Source organism: Eleutherodactylus coqui, chromosome 5, assembly GCF_035609145.1.
Source record: "Eleutherodactylus coqui strain aEleCoq1 chromosome 5, aEleCoq1.hap1, whole genome shotgun sequence".
NCBI lineage: Eukaryota > Metazoa > Chordata > Amphibia > Anura > Eleutherodactylidae > Eleutherodactylus > Eleutherodactylus coqui.
Genome location: NC_089841.1, coordinates 35,180,688 through 35,206,126, shown reverse-complemented (window position 1 = coordinate 35,206,126; position 25,439 = coordinate 35,180,688). Strand labels below are relative to the sequence as shown.

At 42.5% G+C, this 25,439-nt stretch overlaps 1 protein-coding gene across 1 annotated transcript; it reads left to right on the top strand.

The window, feature by feature from the left end:
* Positions 1-465: 465 nt before the first annotated feature.
* LOC136629118 (zinc finger protein 585A-like) lies at positions 466-25,223 on the top strand. The gene is made up of 7 exons (XM_066605253.1): positions 466-514; positions 6,788-6,891; positions 20,358-20,537; positions 20,620-20,743; positions 20,826-20,890; positions 21,388-21,490; positions 22,166-25,223. Exons 1-7 carry the CDS (start codon positions 508-510, stop codon positions 24,262-24,264), a joined length of 2,682 nt encoding a protein of 893 aa, XP_066461350.1. The 5' UTR covers positions 466-507; the 3' UTR covers positions 24,265-25,223.
* The last annotated feature ends 216 nt before the right edge of the window (positions 25,224-25,439 follow it).

Genomic DNA, 25,439 nt, shown 5'->3' with positions numbered 1-25,439 from the left:
CTCCTCACAGCAGACATGACGTTCTCTCCTGTGGCTTATCTATCTGGTTTTGGCCATATTGGGGTGACTTGTCTTGTGCTTCGGGTGACATCTTGGGGTTCAAGGTAGAAGACCTTCAGTGTTCAGTCCGCACCTAACAGAGCAGATGGGCCCCTCAGTGCTGCGGCCACCAGATCTTGCTGCAGGGGGTTTGCAGTCATTCAGGGATTATTGACCATCTTCCTCCTCAGGGATCTTGTGCAGCCGGTGATAGCGCCCCCTTTCTGCCGTGTCCAAGTGGTGCAGCTCTGCTGCATGTACATCACACACACACGGCTCTGCTATATCCATCCTGACCCCACACATCCCTTCAGCTCACCCAGCAGAGATCACAGCCAGCATAGCAAATCACCCCCTGGTCATGTGACACCTGACTCCTCCCACACATGTGATCACATGACAGTGACATCATCACAGGTCCTGGAAGCTGCTGTCCGGCTCTACAGCTGGAGGTCTGTGTGTCCCCTCATGTCAGGTCAGTGGGGAAGAAGAGGATTAACCCCTTCAGGACCGCTGGGGGAGGATTAACCCCTTTTGACCATCTTCCTCCTCAGGGATCTTGTGCAGCCGGTGATAGCGCCCCCTTTCTGCCGTGTCCTTATAGTGTAGCTCTGCCCCATGTGCTTCAGACATAATCGAACCCTGTGCTCCTTCAGTGACGCCTGCTTACTTGTCCAGCGTCTTCTATTCGGTTCTGCGGATGTGCCGGCCGGCGCTCATGCACAGTATAGAATACGCCACGCCGTTGCTAGGTGATGGCGCTGATCTCACAACCATTGCTGCAATGATGATTGCAGGATTGATGGCTTTCATTGTCTTCAAGGAAGCCGTCCGTGGGGAGACCGCACAAAATCGATTTCCGCTTGTGGACATGAAATTGTGTATTGCCGTAGTGTGCTGCGGTTTTTGCAATGCAAATCCCCCCGTCTGCAGGCGGCCTTAATCAGTAGACTATTGAAGTATTGATTTATTTCTCTACCCATCCTGTTCTGGTATTGTTTGTGCAATTTAATCACACCATGTCTGTGCCTTGTTATATAGATATGTGTGTGTGCGTGTGTATATATATATATGTGTATATATGTGTGTGTGTGTATATATATATGCAGGCCTCTTCGGATCTATATTATCATGCCTGAGGAAGAATCCTGAGAGGCTTGAAAGTTTGCCATAATATGTATTCGGTTAGCCAATGTAAAGGTATCATATCTACAAGATTACTTGGTTTCACTTGCTGGGAACAATCACACTTTGGCCTGAAGATACTAACCGGCAACTAATATGGACTTCAGTTTTCGGGGTCTTAGGGAGAGGGACAATCCTATTATACAGTGACGGACCCCACTGCAGGAGACACCAAACCCAGGGTCCGGGACCCGGTAGGCCGGCTGGTGAGCATCTCATATGGCTCCATCTATAATCAGCCACCATCCTTCAATCATTATCTTTGCCATTTGTAAGTTCAGATTTCTCCCAGCACTGAAAGGCCAGGTGGCTCTGGGAGTGCAGAACTCACAGAGATAGGAATCTAGGACAGAGCCTATATTAGTGTAGTGTAGGTGTAGTGGGATCAGTATATTAGTGTAGTGTAGGTATAGTGGGATCAGTATATTAGCGTAGTGTAGGTGTAGTGGGATCAGTATATTAGTGTAGTGTAGGTATAGTGTGATCAGTATATTAGCGTAGTGTAGGTGTAGTGGGATCAGTATATTAGTGTAGTGTGATCAGTATATTAGTGTAGTGTAGGTATAGTGGGATCAGTATATTAGTGTAGTGTAGGTGTAGTGGGATCAGTATATTAGTATAGTGTAGGTGTAGTGTGATCAGTATATTAGTGTAGTGTAGTGTGATCAGTATATTAGTGTAGTGTAGTGTGATCAGTATATTAGTGTAGTGTACGTGTAGTGGGATCAGTATATTAGTGTAGTGTAGGTGTAGTGGGATCAGTATATTAGTGTAGGTGTAGTGGGATCAGTATATTAGTGTAGGTGTAGTGGGATCAGTATATTAGTGTAGTGTAGGTGTAGTGGGATCAGTATATTAGTGTATTGTAGGTGTAATGTGATCAGTATATTAGTGTAGTGTAGGTGCAGTGGGATCAGTATATTAGTGTAGTGTAGGTGTAGTGGGATCAGTATATTAGTGTAGTGTAGGTGTAGTGGGATCAGTATATTAGTGTAGTGTAGGTGTAGTGGGATCAGTATATTACTGTAGTGTAGGTGTAGTGGGATCAGTATATTAGTGTAGTGTAGGTGTAGTGGGATCAGTATATTAGTGTAGTGTAGGTGTAGTGTGAACAGTATATTAGTGTAGTGTAGGTGTAGTGGGATCAGTATATTAGTGTAGTGTAGGTGTAGTGGGATCAGTATATTAGTGTAGTGTAGGTGTAGTGGGATCAGTATATTAGTGTAGTGTAGGTGTAGTGCGATCAGTATATTAGTGTAGGTGTAGTGTGATCTGCATATTAGTCTAGTGTAGGTGTATTGTGATCTGTATATTAGTGTAGTGTAGGTGTAGTGTGATCAGTATATTAGCTTAGTGTAGGTGTAGTGTGATCAGTATATTAGTGTAGTGTAGGTGTAGTGTGATCAGTATATTAGTGTAGTGTGTAGGTGTAGTGTGATCAGTATATTAGTGTAGTGTGATCAGTATATTAGTGTACTGTAATCAGTATATTAGTGTAGTGTAGGTGTAGTGGGATCAGTATATTAGTGTAGTGTAGGTGCAGTGGGATCAGTATATTAGTGTAGTGTAGGTGTAGTGGGATCAGTATATTAGTGTAGTGTAGGTGTAGTGGGATCAGTATATTAGTGTAGTGTAGGTGTAGTGGGATCACTATATTAGTGTAGTGTAGGTGTAGTGGGATCACTATATTAGTGTAGTGTAGGTGTAGTGGGATCACTATATTAGTGTAGTGTAGGTGTAGTGGGATCAGTATATTAGTGTAGTGTAGGTGTAGTGGGATCAGTGTATTAATGTAGTGTGGGTGTAGTGGGATCAGTATATTAGTGTAGTGTAGGTGCAGTAAGATCAGTATATTAGTGTAGTGTAGGTGTAGTGTGATCTGTATATCAGTGTAGTGTAGGTGTAGTGGGATCAGTATATTAGTGTAGTGTAGGTGTAGTGGGATCAGTATATTAGTGTAGTGTAGGTGTAGTGGGATCAGTATATTAGTGTAGTGTAGGTGTAGTGGGATCAGTATGTTAGTGTAGTGTAATCAGTATATTAGTGTAGTGTGGGTGTAGTGGGATCAGTATATTAGTGTAGTGTAGGTGTAGTGGGATTAGTATATTAGTGTAGTGTAGGTGCAGTGGGATCAGTATATTAGTGTAGTGAGATCAGTATATTAGTGTAGTGTAGGTGTAGTGGGATCAGTATATTAGTGTAGTGTAGGTGTAGTGTGATCAGCACATTAGTGTAGTGTAGGTGTAGTGTGATCAGCACATTAGTGTAGTGTAGGTGTAGTGTGATCAGCACATTATTGTAGTGTAGGTGTAGTGGGATCAGTATATTAATGTAGTGTAGGTGTAGTGGGATCAGTATATTAATGTAGTGTAGGTATAGTGTGATCAGTATATTAGTGTAGTGTAGGTGTAGTGGGATCAGTATATTAGTGTAGGTGTAGTGGGATCAGTATATTAGTGTAGTGTAGGTGTAGTGGGATCAGTATATTAGTGGATTGTAGGTGTGGTGGGATCAGTATATTAGTGTAGTGTAGGTGTAGTGGGATCAGTATATTATTGTTGTGTAAGTGTAGTGGGATCAGCATATTAGTGTAGTGTAGGTGTAGTGTGATGAGTATATTAGTGTAGTGTAGGTGTAGTGGGATCAGTATATTAGTGTAGTGTAGGTGTAGTGGGATCAGTATATTAGTAAAGGTGTAGTGGGATCAGTATATTAGTGTAGTGTAGGTGTAGTGGGATCAGTATATTAGTGGAGTGTAGGTGTGGTGGGATCAGTATATTAGTGGAGTGTAGGTGTAGTGGGATCAGTATATTAGTGGAGTGTAGGTGTAGTGGGATCAGTATATTAGTGTAGTGTAGGTGTAGTGTGATCAGTATATTAGTGTAGTGTAGGTGTAGTGGGATCAGTATATTAGTGTAGTGTGGGTGTAGTGGGATCAGTATGTTAGTGTAGTGTAGGTGTAGTAGGATCAGTATATTAGTGTAGTGTAGGTGTAGTAGGATCAGTATATTAGTGTAGTGTAGGTGTAGTAGGATCAGTATATTAGTGTAGCGTAGGTGTAGTAGGATCAGTATATTAGTGTAGCGTAGGTGTAGTGCGATCAGTATATTAGTGTAGTGTAAGTGTAGTGCGATCAGTATATTAGTGTAGTGTAGGTGTAGTGCGATCAGTATATTAGTGTAGTCTAGCTGTAGTGTGATCAGTATATTAGTATAGTGTAGGTGTAGTGGGATCAGTATATTAGTGTAGGGTAGGTGTAGTGCGATCAGTATATTAGTGTAGTGTAGGTATACTATGATCAGTATATTAGTGTAGTGTAGGTGTAGAGGGGTCAGTATATTAGGATGGTATAGGTGTAGTTTTATCAGTATATTAGTGTAGGTGTAGTGTGATCAGTGTATTAGTGTAGTGTGATTATTATTAGGGAGTGACAAAAAAACTAGCTGGCAAAAAAATAATAATTATATACTCACCTCTTTGCCGCTCAGTTGTGTCCTCCGTCTGGCTCCCCATTGATGAATGGCTGTGCGCTGCTTGTGATTAGCTGAGCGCTCAGCCAATTAGCACAGTCCATTCAGTAGGCAGGGATTTTTAAATCCCTGCCTGCTGAATGGGCTTCACAGCAGTCCCGGGGAGCCAGCCGGAGCCAGCCGGAGGAAGCGCCAGAGCGGCGGAGAGGTAAGTAAATAGTTTTTCTTTTTTTCACCAGCCAGGGATGATTTTCAGAGAGAGGTGATTTTCAGCTAGGGATGATTTTCAAGCCATTCCCCAAAAATTATTGTTGCAGGGGTTGCCTGAAAAACCACTGCTTTCAATGGGGCCGCAGCAGCGCTGATCCCATTGAAAGCAATGGGATAGCATCCTGGACTTCTGCCACAGCTGTGATAGAGGACTCCTTCATCCCCACAGTGACCGCAGAGATGAAGGAAACCTCTGCCATAGCTGTGGCAGAAGTCTGCGAATACTCATTATGTTTTCAATGGGGCTGGTGTTGCTGCTGCCGGCCCCATTGAAAGCATTTAGTGATATTGCAGAGTTTTCTATGCGCAGTAAGACGTGTATTTTTACTCGCTCTCACAGCGCAAAAAAAAAATATCGCTAGTGGGTCGGCAGGCACCCTTAGGATGGAAAAGGGAGGTTTTTTGTTGCATATATTTCAGGCTTCATAAAACTCCTAATAGGTTCTCTTTAATATCTACTCAAAGGGGTTTTCCCAAAATGTGCTTAACTATCATTCTATCATCCTTGGTTGCTGCTGACCAGGACATGTGACTGTGGCAGCCAATCACTGGCCACAGCAGTGAGCTTTTATAGTCAGTGATTGGCTGCAGCAGTCACATGTCCTGGTCAGCAGCAACCAGGAAGTACACAGGGGTTTGTAAGTAATTTTAAGTAATGGGATAACTCCTTCCCGCTGCAGGGAAAACATTTATGTTCTTAAGCATTGGGGTATGTATGGCAGAACATCGTGTGGCAATCTCCCATCTCCCGGGTGCCGGCTGTTTCTGACAGCCAGCTGATTAAAGCTGCTAACCCTTTAAATGCCGCTGTCAATTGTGAGATTGCAGGGAGCTGTACAGGTGTCATGGCAGAATGCCCATGAAGCTGTCCCCATAGGATAGCCTGATAGACTGTCTGGCGAACGCAGTATGATGTAAGGCTATGGCAGGTTGTTGTCCCCTATGGGGACTAAAGATAAAGTAAAAACAAGATCAATAAAGTTTTACTAATTGTAGAAAAAAAAAGCAATTAAAGTTTAAATCACCACCGTTTTGCCATATTTATAATAAAGGAATCTAAATCATAAATTAAAAATACATGTTTGGTATCGCTGCATAAAAGTCTGATCTATCAAATTAATGCCTTATTTACCCCGCACGGTGAACGTCATCAGAAAAAAAAATAACACCAGAAATGCTTTTTTTTGGTCATCGTGTCTCCAAGAAACAATGAAATAAAAAGCTATTAAAAAGTCGTATGTATTACAAAATAGTACCAACAGAAACTACAGGATGTCCTGCAAAAAATGAGCCCTCGCACAACTATGAAAAAAATAAAAATGTTATTGGGCGCAGAAGAGGACGGCAGAAAATAATTTAAAAAAATTAAATGTACAATATGTGAAAACCAATAAAACTAGTATGGCCAAAAAAAAAAAAGTTTTGTATCATATTAATTGTACTGACCTATATGATTAAATTATCATGTCATTTTTGTTGCCGTAGAAACAAGACGCACCGAAAAATGTTGGAATGTCATTTTTTTTTTCCCTTTTACTACACTTAGATTTTTTTTACAGTTTTTCAGTACATTATATGGTACATTAAATAAAAGCATTGAAAACTACAACTCGTCCTGCAAAAAACAAGCCCTCATACAGCGACGTCGATGGATAAATAAAGGAGTTACAATTTTTTTAAAAGGGGGGGAGGAAAAAACGAAAGCAGAATAAAAGGCCATGTCCATAAGTGGTTAAATGTTTCCTATTATTATCACCAGTAAATGTATTTTTATGTTGTTGGTTTTTGTGGTTTTTATATTTGTTTATATTTTCTCCATTCAGGCCCCTACATGATTGATTCATTAATGATGGAGGAAGACAGAAAGAAGATGGCAGAAAGTGTATTAAGAGTCACCTTAGAGATACTCTTCCAGCTTACTGGAGAGGTGAGCGATTCTGATGATGTCACATTACTTCATTCTAATCTATGGTAATAGCAATTTATGTCACTGGAGAGGTGATGGAATCTAGAAATGTCTGTAGCATCGGCATACTGTTAAGAGTCACAGTGGTGACCAGGCCCCTGCGCTGAGGGAGCCCAGAGGCCACCTTCTGCCATATACAAATGCACATTCAGTGCATTACCGGCTGGTTGCACTGTCAGCCGCACCGCACGAAACACGCAGCCAGCAGTGCGACTAGCCTGAGAGAAAGCTGAAAAAAGGAAAAGGGAGGCAGACATCGTACTGAGTGAGAGGAGTCGGGTGATGATGTCATCACCCTGCTGCTCCTGCATACACAGTGTGCAGCGGCCACATCTGCCTGCCCTGCTGCTCTCCTCACACAGAGAAGTGGCCCGGCCCGGGGTATGCATGTATCTATTGTAGCAACGCAGGGGGACACACTTGAGGCCACAACCAGAATATTGTCCGCATTTTTTTCTTTATTTACGGGCTGAACATAACATAAATGCACTCGTAATCTCTAGATAACAGAAAACAGGAAGAAAACGTCCTTCTTCAAGCCAACAGTCCAACAAAGCAAAACATACAAGTCCTAAATCAGGGTGGCAAAGGCCCAGCAAACCTCAGTTGCAGTGTGTTGTGGTGTCTCCAGTTCAGCTTGCTTTGCGTCTGTGTCTCTCACACCAGGCAGCTCTGAACTCCCCCTTCACACTGCAGCCACTTATACACCTCACCTGTCTGGGCAAGGTGGAACTCAGTACTGGAGTGAGGAACAGATTGGGTTTACAACCCGGATGCTAGTAGTCTCCATGATATGTACCTTCCGTCCCACACTTCACCTCTCACTCTACTACACTATCTATCTGTCTATCTATCTATCTATCTATCTATCTATCTATCTCTCATATCTATCTATCTCTCATATCTATCTATCTATCTATCTATCTATCTATCTATCTATCTATCTATCTATCTATCTCTCCATCTCTCCGTTTCTCACATCTATCTCTGTTTCTCACATCTATCTCTGTTTCTCACATCTATCTCTGTTTCTCACATCTATCTCTGTTTCTCACATCTATCTCTCTTTCTCACATCTATCTCTCTTTCTCACATCTATCTCTCTTTCTCACATCTATCCCTCTCTCATATCTATCTCTTTCTCATATCTATCTCTTTCTCATCTCTCTCATATCTATCTATCTGTTGCTGATATACATCTCTCTTTATATACTGTATACAATTGCAGACTTTCCACACAATTAAAAAACGCATCAAAAACACATGCAGTTTATAATAGTGTATGCAGTTTCTTAAAAACGTATGTGGTCTTTAAGGCCTCATGTCCACGGGGAAAATCAGGCCCGCTATGGATTCTACATGGAGAATCTGCAGCAGGTCCCTCCTGCCCCGCGGACATGAGCGCTGAAAATAGGAATTTAAAAGAATTTACCCATCCGGAGCGGACCGGGAAGGTCTTCTCTTCCTCACAGACGGATCTTCTTTTTCGGCCGGCGGATGGACTCGTCACGCCGGCGGCACGTCACCGACGTGCCACGCGCATGCGCCGGGCACATCTGCCGAGCTGAAGCAAGAAAGATCAGGCCGTGAGGAATAGAAGACCTTCCCGGTCCGCTCCGGATGAGTAAATTCTTTTAAATTCCTATTTTAGGTCTCCCGCGGATCCGGACGGCTTCCATAGGCTTCAATTAGAAGCCCGCGGAGACCTGCACGAAAATGGAGCATGGTCCAGATTTTTTCATGCTCCATTTTTTTTAAAAATCCCTTTTATTGACCATCCGCGGGTATTTATCTACCCGCGGGTGGTCAATGCATCCCTATGGGGTGCGGATCCGCGCGCGGGAGAAGAGTTCAAATCCGCTGCGGATTTTAATTCTTCTTTTGCCCGTGGACATGAGGCCTGAATACTGCATGCAGTTTTTTCTTAGATGTTTTTCTTAATTGTGGTTCAAAAGAACAACAATAAACATGAACCACCCTAAGGCCACTTACAGATGCATCCAGAAAACGCAGGTCGATATCGTGGCATTTTTGCAGCAGTTTCAAGCTGCATTTTTGAACTCATGGAAATAGCAAAAGGGGACATTAATCACCGCCTCATCATAGGAAACATCATTCTCCAATGTATGCCTCCAATAAGTAATAAATAGCACTCACGTGGTGCTCAGTATATTACCCCCTCAGGAATATCCCCCGGCACCTAGTATGCTTGATTGCCTTTCATCCTCCTAAATCCTTGGTCTCTGATAATTCAAGAAGCCGCATGGGAAGGTAAGCACATTGGATAACAAGGGCTTAACACAGATCACCACAAAAAAAGCAAAAATCTTCCCCGCGCTCCAAGGGTTAAACCAAAAAATACAGACCACGGGTCCGTAAATTACCAATACTATTTCTTTTGCTACGCGTTTCAGCGTTCAAAATACGCCTTTTTCAAGCAACATATACAAACACATTAACAAAAATCTGTCTTATATACACACAAAATATAACACAGTCCTAAAACTGACCCGTGTGGTAGTCGCAGCGGACGCCATCAGAATGTCCGCCCTCCCTAGGGAGGTGATCCGAACATGTGACCTAGTCATGTGTCCATGATCACATGACTAGGATTCTCTACATGTGGAATGCATAATGCGTTCCACTCGCACTTCCTAAAACCATCTGCAATTAAGCCATATTTAACATATAACATATGGTAACTCCATCTGTATCAATCCACCTCATCAATATCAAAACTCTAGAACTATAGAAAAATAAGAATAATAAACATATATATATTTTTTTCTCATTAAAAAAATAACTTGCTAATGTCTCCTATAAAATAGGATTTATGTAAAAAAAAATTTGAATTATTTTTTTGATTATTTTTGTAAAAAATCTCAAACGATATATTTCTCCTTTTCCTCAAAATGTTTTTATATATAAATATATTTCAAGAATAATGACCATTATTCTTTATAATAAATGTAAAAAAAAACTAAAACTATTTAAGCTATATAAAGATGGATACATATGTATAATATATAATATATATATTATATGAAAACAGATTTAATACCATTAAAATTTAATTTCCTCTAAAACCTCATCCGAACCAGCTGGTATTCGTGTATTTAAAGGCCCTTTATTCCAGCATCCCACACAAGAAAGGGATCGGGGCAACTGAAAAGATTCTTCATGAAGATCCTCTCATGCCCAAGAACCAGGCTTCATTCATTAAGGAATCTTTATCGTTCATTCTTAAGAACAAATATTTTACCTACAATAAAAAATTCTATAAACAGCAACAGAAAAACGGCGATGGGAGCGAAATTCACCCCCCCATATGCAAACCTGTATATGGGTACATTCAAAGAAGAGTTTTTTAATGATAGTAGAATCAAGTGTCACAAGAGATTATTGACGATATTATCATTATATGGTAAGGGAACCAGGATGAATTAGGGAATTTTGTTAGAGAAGAAAGGGGTTGTCCCGCGGCCAAAACGAAAAAATGTTCACACCCCAGTCCCCCATGTTAAGCAAGCATCACAAACTACCCATGTAAATCGTTTTTTTAGAGCGTTTCTACTCACCTTGAAGCTGTTTCATGAAGTTATAAAAATCTTCTTCCAAGATGGCCGCCGTCATTTCCCAAGGTGCACCGCTGGTCTTCTCCCATGGTGCACTGCGGGTCTTCTCCCATAGTGCACCATGGATGTTCTTCTCCAGTCTGAGCTCCACTGCCGATTACAGCCACCTCATTGGCTGATCGGCACCACGTGATGGGGGCGGGGCTACGCGATGACGCTGAGAAGGGGGAGGAGCCAGGACGCAGCTCGTGAGCCCGGAGCCACCAGGAGATGATTCTTCTTTGCGCAAGCCCGACTGTTGCAGCGACCAGAGAAGAAGGCTTCAGTTGTCGCCATGGAGACGGGGACGCCAGCTCCGGAGGGGGTAAGTGTATAACTTCTGTATGGCCAATATTTAATGCACAATGTATATTACAAAGTGCATTAATATGGCCATACAGAAGTGTATACCCCCACTTGTTTCTGCGGGACAACCCCTTTAATAGCAATAATTATAATCTTAGATTTACTGATAATATTAATTCAAGCCAAATAGTATTTCTGAACCTGGAACCTAGTCATGATTCACATAAAATGATCACTAAAACCCATTTTAAGAAGGTCAATAGCAGCAGTTATGTTGACTTCTATAGCTGTCATGCGCGACATTGGAAGGTAAATAATTCAATTAGACAATTAAAAAGAATACGCAGGAACTGTTCTAGGGATGAAGATTTTAGAAATCAAGCCCAGGATCTGAAGAAGCGCTTTTTAGAAAAGAAATATCCAGAAAATTAATTGATTCCGCCTATGGTAGAATATTAGAAGAAAAAGAAGTAGGAGAGAAAGTATCTATTAATAGGGCCAAGCATGATGGAGAAAAGGGGACATAAAAAGGGATAAAGTGAAAAATATGGGACCGTGTTTTATCACTACGTCTTGTAGCCACCAATTAGGAAAATTATTACCAAGAATTGGAGTATTTTGGGTGATGAGCCGATCCTCACTGAATCCGTTAGTAAGAATACCAAATTAGTGTTTAGAAGAAATAAAACGATACAGAACATCCTGGCTGTAGAGTAATATGACACATAGTAGTGATCTGGGGGCGGAGATATTTAAGTGAAAGAAGAAAAACTGTAAATGTCGTCCGGATATTATACAGAATAGAAAATGTATTGAAATGGGGGGAGGAAAAAACCAATTTTATCTAGATAGAGATTGAGCTGTGACACTACATTTGCTGTTTATTTATTAGAATGCCCTTGTGGCTTGAAATATGTCAAAAAATGTACTTAGAGGTCAGGTTTGTAGCCATAAGGGTGCATTCACACGAACGTATATCGGCTCGGTTTTCATGCTGAGCCGATATACGTCGTCTCTCTCTCTGCAGGGGGGGGGGGGGGGGATGGAAGAGCCAGGAGCAGGAACTGAGCCTCCGCCCCCTCTCTGCCTCCTCTCCACCCCTCTGCACTATTTGCAATGGGGAGAGGTGGGATGGGGTCGAGGCTAATTCTCGGAACTTAGCCCCGCTCCCGTCCCACCTACTTTCATTGAAAATAGTGCAGAGGGGGCAGAGAGGGGGCGGGAGCTCAGTTCCTGCTCCTGGCTCTTCCATCCTCCCCCTCTGCACACGAGGACAACGTATATCAGCTCGGCGTGAAAACGAGCCGATATACATTCGTGGGAATGCACCTTAAGTTTAATATTAGAAGGGAAGTCAATAAACATGGTGTATCCTGTCATTTTTCGGAGGTCCATAATCATCAGACGACATGTCTCAAAGTCACTCCACTAGAGCGTATACCGTCCCATTCCATTAGTCAACTGAGAAGAAAAGAAATGTTCTAGACTTAAATACACCAATACCAGCTGGTCTGAATGAGGTTTTAGAAAAAATGTAATTTTAATAATGGTATTAAATCTGATTATATCATATATATATATATCAATAATCTCTTGTGGAACTTGATTCTACTATCATTAAAAAACTCTTCTTCAAATGTACATATATATATAGGTTTGCGTACGGGGGGGGTGAATTTCGCTCCCATCGCCGTTTCCTGTTGCTGTTTATAGAATTTTTTACTGTAGGTAAAATAATTGTTCTTAAGAATGAACGATAAAGATTCCTTAATGAATGAAGCCTGGTTCTTGGGCATGAGAGGATCTTCCTGAAGAATCTTTTCAATTGCCCCGATCCTTTTCCCGTGTGGGATGCTGGAATAAAGGGCCTTTAAATACACTAATACCAGCTGGTTCGGATGAGGTTTTAGAAAAAAATAATTTTAATAATGGTATTAAATCTGTTTATATCGGCAGAGCCGAAAGGTGATGGCAGCTTAGGCTGAAAGATCCATCACAGAGGCGCCGATACAGACATCCTGCAGAAGCTACACTAACCCAAAATGGGTAAAATAAGCAAAGAAAAGAGTGGAAAACAGATGGGGACCCCTCGCAAAGCTCGGGGCCAGACGGGTATGCAGAAATACCCGAAAGAACGGAGCGCACGCTCCCCCCGTCCCGCAGGCAAGTTGACGCCAGTCACCGCCGCTATGTCGGAGGCTGAGAGAGGGGATGAGTCCTCCTCGGAGGAAGAAGATGGGGTCCAGATTTCCAGGGGATTTATGAAAGAACTGATGGCCAAAGCTATGAAACCTGTGAGAGCCGACTTAGCAGAGATCAAGGAGGACTTGAGACAGCTGGGGAGACGGATAGAGGACCTCGAGTGCACATCTGCAGCTATAACATCACATTCCCTGGAGATGGAGCAAATTCTGAAGGACCAACACTCATATTTAAACAAAACGCTCCTCATCCAAGAAGACCTGGAGAACCGCAGCCGCCGCAGCAATGTGCGTATAAAAGGCATCCCAGAATCGTGGGCGGCAGAGGCAATACCGAAAGTGCTGAAGGAAATCTTCTCCTCACTAGTGGGTACAGATAGAGCGGCCACTATGGCAATCGAGAGAGCACATAGGGCGCTGAGACCACAACCTGCAGCCTCTGACCCACCGAGGGATATCATATGTAAATTTCTGGCCTTCCCGGATGCCGCCGCCATCCTAGAAGCAGCAAGGAATAGCAGAAACTTGAAATACGCCGATGCGGACATACAGATCTTTCAGGACTTGTCCCCCACAACATTAGCTAAGAGACGCCTACTACGTCCCCTATTGGACATCTTGAGGTCCAAGAATATCAGGTATGCGTGGTTGTTCCCCTTCGGGCAGGGAATAACGTACAAGGGCAAGAGACACAACATCCGCACACCTGAGGACCTTCAGATGTGCTGGCAACATTTGGACTTAGAACTCATTGATCTCCCTAACTGGTTGCCGCTCCCGGAATTCCCCAGCATGCCCAAATTAGCATTACCTGACACGTGGAGCCTAGTGGGACAAGCAAAATCCCCAAAGAACAAACAAAAGAAAAGAACCAAAGAAGATGGGGAAAACGGCGACACCTGAAGGAACAACTAGGTCCTCAAGGTGGACTTTGAACCCCAGCTTAAAAGGATGAGTGAGGGGAGAAGACCCCTCACCTAGCATTATGCAGTTAACCCCCCCCCCCCACCCCCCCCCCACTGTTGGTTTGTCCAGTTCAGCATTCAGGGCAACATAAAGTTTGACAGAAGCTTAGGCTCGCTACGGGTCTAACCATTCCACTTGCACCTGAAGAAGGAACTTGAAACGTTACCCATCAAGGATCAGGATGCCTGGGCGCCTCAACCCGATCAGGCAGAGAGAAGTTTAAAGAGGACTTTATAATAAAAGCACCTCTCCAAGTTTTTTACGGACGTAGCCTAGAGTTTACCGCATACGTCCGTGCCCTCGCTAGAGGGTGTTTGTTGCTATACTTCCGACCGTAAAGTATACTAGTTATATTTACTTTCTACACCTTCCTATTCCCTTCTTCCCTTTCCAAGTCCCTTTTTCGCCTACCTGCTCTTCCTCCCAGTCTCTTTCCCAGAGCAGCTTATTTCATCACTCCCCATTGAAACGAAAACGCTAAATCTCCACCTAAATTGAGCCAAGATAACAAAGGGTTAGAACGACTTGATAGGAGAGTATAGAAACAATATCATTAACGTATTTTATTGCTATAACCTCTGTATCTCTTGAGCAGGATTCGAGACTTCCTTCGGCTGTCACGTCCGACTTGGAACGCAATGTCCACAGAAGCACTTCGCATCACGTCCTTCAATGTCCGGGGCCTCAACACGCCACAGAAGAGATTCAACATAGCACAGCTTGTGAAAAGGTACAACACCAAAATCCTCCTTCTACAGGAGACACATTTTAAGGGGGGAAAATGCATTGCCTTGCCAGGTAAGGCATTCTCCCAGGCCTTCCACAGTTCACATCCTCACTCCGCTTCCAAGGGTGTCTCCACACTATTCCACAGATCCATTAACTTTGTCCATACAGGGGAATACTCAGACGAAATGGGGAGGGTCCTCCTACTAAAAGGCACAATTAATAACGTAAAAATAACCATCGCCAACATGTACGCCCCGAACGTCAACCAAACCGAGTGGTTAATCAAACAGATTAAAATATTAAAGGAGTTCGCAGAGGGGTATATAATAGCCGGGGGAGACTGGAACGTAACTCTGAACCCTATCCTAGACTCATCAAGGTCTCGCGGGGGTGCCTAAACAAATTGAACAAAGCATTACTAGAATTGGGCACCGTAGACGCATGGCGAATGCTAAACCCCTCCTCGAAGGACTTCACATTTTATTCACAAATCCATCTATCCTATCAGAGGTTAGACTATGTTTTTATCTCCTCGAGCCTCCTGACAAAAGTAGTAAAAACAAATATCGATATAATATCAATCTCAGACCACGCCCCCCACACACGTAGATGTTAAAATAGGCTCGGAAGGGCCCGGGGAATGGAGATGGTGATTAAATGAGTCTTTGCTGGACTCGGAGACGGAGAGAGCCAAACTAACTGAATTAATAGAAGAATACTTCCACGTGAACACTACTGAGGATATGGAATATCCCGTGGTGTGGGAGGCTCATAAAGCCGTCATGAGGGGGGCCCTCATATCACTGGGATCCAGACTGAAAAAACTTCAACAGAGGGAGATTGATAGCCTATTATCGCAGATAGCAAAATTGGAGCAAACATCAAAATTGTCACATACCATAAAGGTACAGGAGGAACTGACTTCCAAGAGACGAGACCTTAAACGTCTATTGGAGGTAAGGTTCAACAAGAGACACCTCTTCCTGAAGCAGACTGTGTATTTTCATGGAAATAAGGGGAGCAGGTTTATGACAGCCATGCTCAAAAAATCAAGGTCACGGAATTTCATTAGCTCGGTCAAAAACCAAACAGGAACCAAGGTTACCTCATCCCAGGAAATAGCTAAAGCTTTCCAACACTTTCATTCGCAACTATACAATCTAAGAGGAGGGGAAGGAGCGACCCAGCAAGGGGCCCTCAAAAAGAGAATTGATCTATTCTTGAGCACAGTCAAATTACCAAAATTAGGGGATGAGGTCTCACAGACCCTGCTGTCCCAAGCGACAGATCAGGAAGTTGAAGATTTAATCACTTCGAGTCCGTCGGGTAAATCCCCAGGGCCTGATGGCCTATCATCGGCTTATTACAAAACCTTCAAAACATCACTAGCCCCAAGACTAAAAGAACTATTTAACTCCCTACTACAAGGAAGTAGATTACCCACACAAGCACAGGAAGCCCACATAATACTCATCCATAAGGACAACAAGGATCCAGAAGCATGCGCTAGTTACAGACCCATTTCTTTAATTAATTTGGACGTAAAACTGTGGGCCAAATTTTTATCTAAGAGAATGGAGGACCTTATCCCTTCTCTGATAAATAGGGAGCAGACAGGTTTCATTAGAGGCAGGGAAGGAAAAGAAAACTGCTACAGACTGCTTCATGCGGTCAGATACGCACAATCAAAAAAGATCCCAATGTTATTGATAGGAACAGACGCTGAAAAAGCGTTCGACCGAGTCAACTGGTTGTATATGAAGATCGCTCTAGAGAAATTTAATTTCCCCCCAGCATTCATATCTGCAATATTTGCATTATATAGTAACCCGCATGCAAGATTGAGTATTAACAATACCCTCTCCCCCACCTTTGACATTCGGAATGGCACCCGCCAAGGGTGTCCACTTTCCGCGACGCTGTTCGTGCTAGCTTTGGAACCCCTTCTACAAAAAGTGAGATCTCACCCAGGAATAAAAGGGATCTCTGTCGGGCCGCACTCGCTCCAGCTGGCCGCGTTTGCGGACGATATTATGTTCCTGCTCACGGAACCGGAAAAAGGGATCTCGAACCTAATATCACTTTTAGAGAAATTTGGAGAAATCTCAGATTTTAAGGTCAACTACTCCAAATCCAACATACTAAACGTCTCAGTCCCAAAGGCCAGCAGTGAATCATTAAAAGCTAATACACCATTCGTGTGGTCCGAATCCTCCATAGATTACCTAGGCATAAAGATTACTAAAAAAGCCGAAAACCTCTTCGCCGTGAACTTTCAACCACTCCTCATACAGGTCAAGAATCTGCTCCGCTCATTTGATATTCCATATATCTCTTGGTTTGGTAGAAAAAATATCATAAAATCTTATGTTATGCCAACCATTACCTACAAAATACGCATGCTCCCTATCCATATACCCAATGTATTTTTCAAAAACATACGCATGACATTCTCCAGCTACGTATGGAAACAGAAAAGACCCCGCTTAGCCCATAACACGCTGATCAAGAGGAGATGGGAGGGGGGGATTGACATGCCATGCGTTTACGAGGTATATAGAGCCTCACAGCTGAGCTACTGGCTGGAGCTGGTGAGCCCCGTAAGAGACCCAATGCTGCAACAATTAGCAGGGAGCACATACGGAGAGACCCTGATAGAAGATCTCTGGCTCCCAAGAAGGACCCAATATAATTCCAAGAATTTCCACCCTTTGCTGAAGGGCCCCTGTGAGGCCTGGGATAAACTGAAAAACACACTAGCCCCAGACCCATCCCCAGTGGCCCCAATAGGAACCCTATGCAAACTAATGAACATCCCCACAGACCCTGTGACTAGAGGGATTTGGAAGCGTTTGCCGGAGCTAAGAGTGGGGGACATCCAGGTACTAGCACACAAAGAAGCTGGTGAAATCCTACAAACACTATGCCCGGATGTCCAACTCCCATTTCTACAGAAAGCACACGTGATAAAGACTCTAGAGAACTTTCTTAAGTCTTACAAATCAACTAGACCAACAACTACATTTGAAAAAGCAATAGAAAAGGGATTCCCGCGCCATAAAATAATCTCACACATCCACAGGAAATTTATCTCAGCATCAACAACCTCTAGACCAGGTTTTATTAACTCATGGGAGAAGGAGCTGAACGTATCCCTATCAGAAGCAGAGGTAAAACTCACCCTTAAGCTATCCTTCGGCCTCTCTCCGTGTGTCCTTCTTCAAGAGGGACATTACAAACTACCATCGAGGTGGTACAAAACCCCTCAATGGCTACACGCATACAAATTAGCGCCCCACGACAGGTGCTGGAGGTGTGACATCACGACGGGATCCTTTCGACATATCTGGTGGGACTGCACAAAACTACTTACCTTCTGGAGAAAGGTGGAGAATACACTGAGGACTATAAAACCGGGTTTGGTCCTAACAGCAGAAAAAGTTTTCCTGTGGAAAACATCTGCGGATTTCCATCCGCTCAAAGACAGATTAATTGCAATTCTTATTGACGCAGCGAAAGCACTGATTCCTTTAATGTGGCTACAAAAATCTCCTCCCTCAATCGCACAGTGGAAAGAGAAGGTTGACTTAATTTGCAACCTAGAGGAACTCTCCAGCTGGAAAAGCGGGAGGCGGGACGTTTTTGTGGAAATGTGGACACCCTGGAAGCGGATACCTTAAAAAGAAGCATTCAAACATAACATAACGAATACGCTATCAGAAAGCCCAACGGGTCATAAAGATAGGAAAGAGGGTAGAGACCCCACCTCTTCACATGTGGTTGCCGAACACGGAGATGCCCCGGACAGAGGATGGACGGACGAAGTGGATATTAATCATACCAAGCAGGTCGGATGGGAGAGCCCCGGGAACCCTTTGAAACAAACAAAGAGACTGGAGATGGAAGATAGAAGGTAGGAGCATTTACCCCCCCCCCTCCCTTCCCCCACCCCAACCCCTCGCCCTGTGAGTTTCCCTTACCCCCACCCCTGTTCTTTATTTACAAATGTTTAGAACACTATTGTTTCGCAGATATAGATGTGTTAATAGAGGTTCAGACATACTGACTTATAGTCGTACAATAGTGGATGGCAAAGGCGAGATTTTGATGTATTCCATTCCATTGAAGTTCGTCATATTAATGTGCTACTATGTCTAGACCCTCTGGGTTTAATGTTGGAAAAAATATAAAACTCAATAAAGATTGATTTATAAAAAAATAAAAATCTGTTTATATCTTTATATATATGTATGTAGAATAGTCATTTACCACATTAGCAATGTATAGAGTGCATTTGTTTAAAGTTAGGACTAGTTTAAAGTTATCTTCATTGAAAAGTTCAGTGCTTTTCCTTCAAAAATAAGGACATTATAATGTGACCCCAAACTTTTGAACGGTAGTGTATATATATATTATATATTATACATATGTATCCATCTTTATATAGCTTAAATAGTTTTCGTTTTTAGAACAAAATTATTATGAAGAATAACGGTCATTATTCTTGAAATATAGTTATATATAAAAACATTTTGAGGAAAAGGAGAAATATATCGTTTGAGATTTTTTACAAAAATAATCAAAAAAATAATTCAAATTTTTTTTTTTTACATAAATCCTATTTTATAGGAGACATTAGCAAGTTATTTTTTTAATGAGAAAAAAATATATATATGTTTATTATTCTTATTTTTCTATAGTTTAATGAGCGTTTTGATATTGATGAGGTGGATTGACACAGATGGAGTTACCATATGTTATATGTTAAATATGGCTTAATTGCAGATGGTTTTAGGAAGTGCGAGTGGAACGCATTATGCATTCCACATGTAGAGAATTCTAGTCATGTGATCATGGACACATGACTAGGTCACATGATCGGATCACCTCCCTAGGGAGGACGGACATTCTGATGGCGTCCGCTGCGACTACCACACGGGTCAGTTTTAGGACTGTGTTATATTTTGTGTGTATATAAGACAGATTTTTGTTAATGTGTTTGTATATGTTGCTGAAACGCGTAGCAAAATAAATAGTATTGGTAATTTACGGACCTGTGGTCTTCATCTTTTGGTTTAACCCTTGGAGCGCGGGGAAGATTTTTGCTTCTTTTGTGGTGATTTTTGAACTCGTGGTACAGTGTTTAACAGTGTTTATTAATGCACCCCATCATTGTGATGGGTAAGGAGGTGCGTTAAAAAACGTGAAGCCACAAATATAGAACAGACAGCTTTTGAGAATCATAACATTAAAAAACGTGCGTTCCAGCTCAGGTCTGAGTAACCCCATTAAAATCAACCAGAGCGATCTACCGCAGTTAATATGGTGCTCAGGACGCTGCACTGTTAGCGGTAAAAAGCGGTCTGTGTGTCTGAGAGTGGCCTACGGGGCTACAAACAAATTGTCATATAGTGTAAGAAATGAGTCATGTTTGGAATGATTACACCAAGGGGCAGATCATGTATGGAAATTTGTTTTGCAGCTGTATGCAGCATGGTTTAGGTATGGGTACTGGGGTGGGGCAGAGCTGAACTTTTTGCATCCAGGCCCCTGGGCCTTTAATTACGCCCCTGGTCTGTAGTGATATTAATCAATGTCTCTCAATATACAGGATTACACAGTAGTGAAGAAGACCTCTAGTGATGGCTGTTGGGCCCCCATATGTGATGGATGGGGAAGACCCCTGAGCCCAATCACAAGGCCCCCACCTCACCCCCTGATACATGAGGACATCAATGTACAGAAGATTCTAGAACTCACCAAGAAGATGATTGAGCTGCTGACTGGAGAGGTGATGGTGCAGGGAATGCTGGGACATTATACAGTAACAGCACTGGAGGCTTCTGGGTGATGACTGTATATTGTGTTGTCAGGTTCCTATAAGGTGTCAGGATGTCGCTGTCTATTTCTCCATGGAGGAGTGGGAGTATTTAGAAGGACACAAGGATCTGTACAAGGAGGCCATGATGGAGGACCACCAGCCGCTCCCATCACCAGGTAATAGACGGGACTAAATACACGGGGACTTTATTATCTGTATGTAAAGAATGACTTCAGTGTCTGTCTGTGTTTCCTCCAGTTCCATCCAGTAAGAGAAGCCCACCAGAGATATGTCCCCGTCCTCTTCTTCCACAGGACCATCAGGTAGATGGAGATGTCCCTCTAAACTGTAGAAGGCTGTGAAGCTCTTGTCTTCAGTCTTATTAGATGTCTTCTCCTTGTCTGATGAGGCCGGTGGAGATGGCAGGATTACCGCTGACCAGAGACATTACATGTTGTCTGGATCTTCTCCCAGTTTTCTGGCGGTGGAGACTGCTGGTGGGAATAAGGAGCCAACAGGTTGGATTTATATCTATCTGCTCCTTCATTTCCCCCGAGACAAACAGTGGATGTATCTGGTAGACGCTGATCTCCACTGAGACAACGTGCAGCGTGTCTAGCCATGCCAGATATACATGTGTATGAGGTTCCTGGGGGGTCATTGACCCGTCATCTAATATCTATGTCCGGCTTCTAGACCTGCAGCTATGTGGCTCAGATAACTACTCCAGTCAGGTCATTTGGAGTTTTCATGATGATTAATGATCATTTCACACGACTTCTCCAACCGTCTGCTGACTTTTACAATATTTGTCTCACAGCTTTTGGATCAGGATGAAGATCTGACTGATATTAATACTACAGAGACAATTGTGATGGTCAAAGAGGAGTTTGAAGAGGAGATTCCTACAGGTAACCGCCCAGGTGAGTAGTAACCACTAAATACAGCAGAGAGGAGTCACCGATTCTCCTCGGTCAGCGGCTGCAGATAGTTCTGTAGATTCATAAGCTCTGGGATCTGTCAGTTTCCGCTGGATGTTCCCCAATTCATCCAAAGTACAAACTAAATGTGGATGACATGTGATACCGTTCTAGGCGCTAACACATGATGGGCATCTATAATATGGGTGTAATTATGTGCACCACATCATAATAATGACCCGATTATCTTGTGTATTGTATCCATTATTTAGAAGAATAAATGTTTTGAAATAGATGAGTGTAAAATCCATCTGTAGTCCGGATATATAATATATCTATGTGAACGAGGCCGATTCCTTCATTGTTTGCTGTGAGTACTATTGAGAGAAGAATATCTTCCCAATTTTAGAACTAAGTAAACCCTATTACTCTATCTCCTAATGAAATGTTCTCTTGCACATTGGTTGTCATGGAGATGTGGAGAGGGAGGAAGATAACACCTTGGTGTCAGAACATCAAGATCTACTGGTCCTCTCTCTGAGGTCTACTGTTAGATTGTGATCTAATTGCTTATTTCTGTCTAATTGCATTTTGCTATGTGACCTGTAATTTATATAGAAATGTCAATATCATTTTTCTTATGTTCAATAATGGTAAAATCAGCTTTATACTTGACAGGTGATGGTACCAGGAGCTCAGAGGGACGTCTGATATCTGTAGATTTTGAATTGGATGATAATGGTAGACAAGATGCATATGAAGAACCTGCCATTATCCCAAATATACCTTCAGCCCTTCATAGCAAAGATCCATCATCTAGTGCTTTTATACAGGCCCCATCCTCTGATCCATCACAGACTGTTAAGCAGAAGAAAAGTTACAGAAGAGGAGAACATCAAAGAGCTCACACAGGGGAGAAGCCATTTTCATGTTCGGAATGTGGGAAATGCTTTACTACCAAAGAATATCTTGTTATACATCAGAGAATTCACACAGGGGAGAAGCCATTTTCATGTTCGGAATGTGGGAAATGTTTTACTAGCAAATCAAATTTGGTAAAGCATCAGAGAACCCACACAGGAGAGAAGCCGTTTTCATGTTCAGAATGTGGGAATTGTTTTACTAGCAAAGCAAATCTTGTAACACACCAGAAAATTCACACAGGGGAGAAGCCATTTTCATGTTCAGAATGTGGGAAATGTTTTACTAGCAAAGCATATCTTGTAACACACCAGAAAATTCACAGAGGGGAGAAGCCATTTTCATGTTCAGAATGTGGCAAATGTTTTATTCATAAAGCATATCTTGTTGCACATCAGAGAACTCACACAGGAGAAACGCCATTTTTATGTTCAGAATGTGGGAAATATTTTACTAGCAAATCAAATCTTGTAACGCACCAGAAAATTCACACAGGGGAGAAGCCATTTTCATGTTCAGATTGTGGCAAAGGTTTTACTAGCAAATCAAATCTTGTAACACACCAGAAAATTCACACAGGGGAGAAGCCATTTTCATGTTCAGATTGTGGCAAAGGTTTTGCTCATAAAGCAAATCTGGTTATACATCAGAGAAGTCACACAGGGGAGAAGCCATTTTCATGTTCAGAATGTGGGAAATGCTTTACTACCAAAGAATATCTTGTTATACATCAGAGAATTCACACAGGGGAGAAGCCATTTTCTTGCTCAGAATGTGGCAAATGTTTTACTAGCAAATCAAATCTTGTAACACACCAGACAATTCACACAGGAGAGAAGCCATTTTCATGTTCAGATTATGGCAAAGGTTTTGCTAGCAACGCAAATCTGGTTATACATCAGAGAAGTCACACAGGAGAAAAGCCATTTTCATGTTCAGAATGTGGGAAATGCTTTACTACCAAAGAATATCTTGTTATACATCAGAGAATTCACACAGGGGAGAAGCCATTTTCTTGCTCAGAATGTGGCAAATATTTTACTAGCAAATCAAATTTTGTAAAGCACCAGAGAATTCACACAGGGCAGAAGCCATTTTCATGTTCAGAATGTGACAAATGTTTTACTAGCAAAGCAAATCTTGTAACACACCAGAAAATTCACACAGGGGAGAAGCCATTTTCATGTTCAGAATGTGGGAAATGTTTTACTAGCAAAGCATATCTTGTAACACACCAGAAAATTCACACAGGGGAGCAGCCATTTTCATGTTCAGAATGTGGCAAATGTTTTACTAGCAAATCAAATCTTGTAACACACCAGAAAATTCACACAGGGGAGAAGCCATTTACATGTTCAGAATGTGGCAAATGTTTTACTAGCAAAGCATATCTTGTAACACACCAGAAAATTCACACAGGGGAGCAGCCATTTTCATGTTCAGAATGTGGCAAATGTGTTACTAGCAAAGCATATCTTGTAACACACCAGAAAATTCACACAGGGGAGAAGCCATTTTCTTGCTCAGAATGTGGCAAATGTTTTACTAGCAAATCAAATCTTGTAACACACCAGAAAATTCACACAGGGGAGAAGCCATTTTCATGTTCAGAATGTGGGAAATGTTTTACTAGCAAAGCATATCTTGTAACACACCAGAAAATTCACACAGGGGAGAAGCCATTTTCATGTTCAGATTATGGCAAAGGTTTTGCTAGCAACGCAAATCTGCTTATACATCAGAGAAGTCACACAGGAGAAAAGCCATTTTCATGTTCAGAATGTGGGAAATGTTTTACTCTGAAATCAAATCTTGTTAAACATCAAAAAGATCACACAGAAGAGAAGGCTTATTGATGTTCACTAGGAAATCACGAGTTTTTAAATATCCAAGTACTCACACAGAAAAGTGACTATTTTTTTGTTAAACTCCTCTGATTAGCAAATGCTCCAAAACAAGCAAAAACTGCTACGATTGGATGTTAACTAAAGGTCATTAAGGACTTTTTTAGATCTGCTGTAAACAGTGCCTTTTTTTACAACCGCAACAGGGCGAAGGTTTAGAACTTCTTATTCTGGCTTTTTTCTAATAGCTATTTTACTAAGGCAGCTGCACACGACCATATTTCCGCGCAAAACGCATAGCATACAGTCCATTGATTTCAATGGGTTCATTCTTGGGCCCCTTTCACGTGACCCAGAAAATCGTGCGATTTTTGTGCGGTGTGAGATGCACAAATCTGGCATGCATATGAACGCAATTGTTTTGAATGGGGTCATTTACATGAGTGATTTTTTTTACATCAGGGAAGTCATACAGGAGAAAAGTGTTTTTCATGTTCAGATTGTAGGAAATATTTTTACTATCAAATCTTGTTACGCCCCTGCGTGTGGACACTGCATGTGGTACGCAGGAGAAATAAATTGAACATGCTCTATTTCTCCACATATCATATGTGGCCCTTAAAGGGCTGTTCGTATGCAGGCATTGCGAAGGGGCAGCAATTCCCCGCAGAGTGGGGGAATTTGAAAAAACATAAACCACACTGCTACTCAGTCCCGAACAGCAGAACGAAAGGTCTGCGATTAGGGATGAGCGAGTATACTCGCTAAGGCACTACTCGCTCGAGTAATGTGCCTTAGCCGAGTATCTCCCCGCTCGTCCCTAAAGATTCGGGGGCCGCCGCAGCTGACAGGTGAGTTGCAGCGGGGAGCAGGGGAGAGCGGGTGGGAGAGAGAGATCTCCCCTCCATTCCTCCCCGCAGCTCCCCGCCCCGCGCCGGCCCCCGAATCTTTAGGGACGAGCGGGGAGATACTCGGCTAAGGCACATTACTCGAGCGAGTAGTGCCTTAGCGAGTATACTCGCTCATCCCTATCTGCGATGCATACAATGCATGGGATACTCGCAGCGTTACATGCTTACACTCGTGTGAATGAGCCCTAAAGATAGTTTCACATGGGCGAGGGCAATATCGGGCCGTGAATCACCCATGTGAATGCCCAGTGATGTGAGGCATTTTCATGTGAAACA

What these genes read in the sequence shown, in the direction of transcription:
- LOC136629118 (XM_066605253.1), top strand. An exon ending in CCAGCCGCTCCCATCACCAG is followed by an intron (nt 20,744 to 20,825) that starts GTAATAGACGGG and finishes TGTTTCCTCCAG; the next exon opens with TTCCATCCAGTAAGAGAAGC. An exon ending in TTCTTCCACAGGACCATCAG is followed by an intron (nt 20,891 to 21,387) that starts GTAGATGGAGAT and finishes TTTGTCTCACAG; the next exon opens with CTTTTGGATCAGGATGAAGA.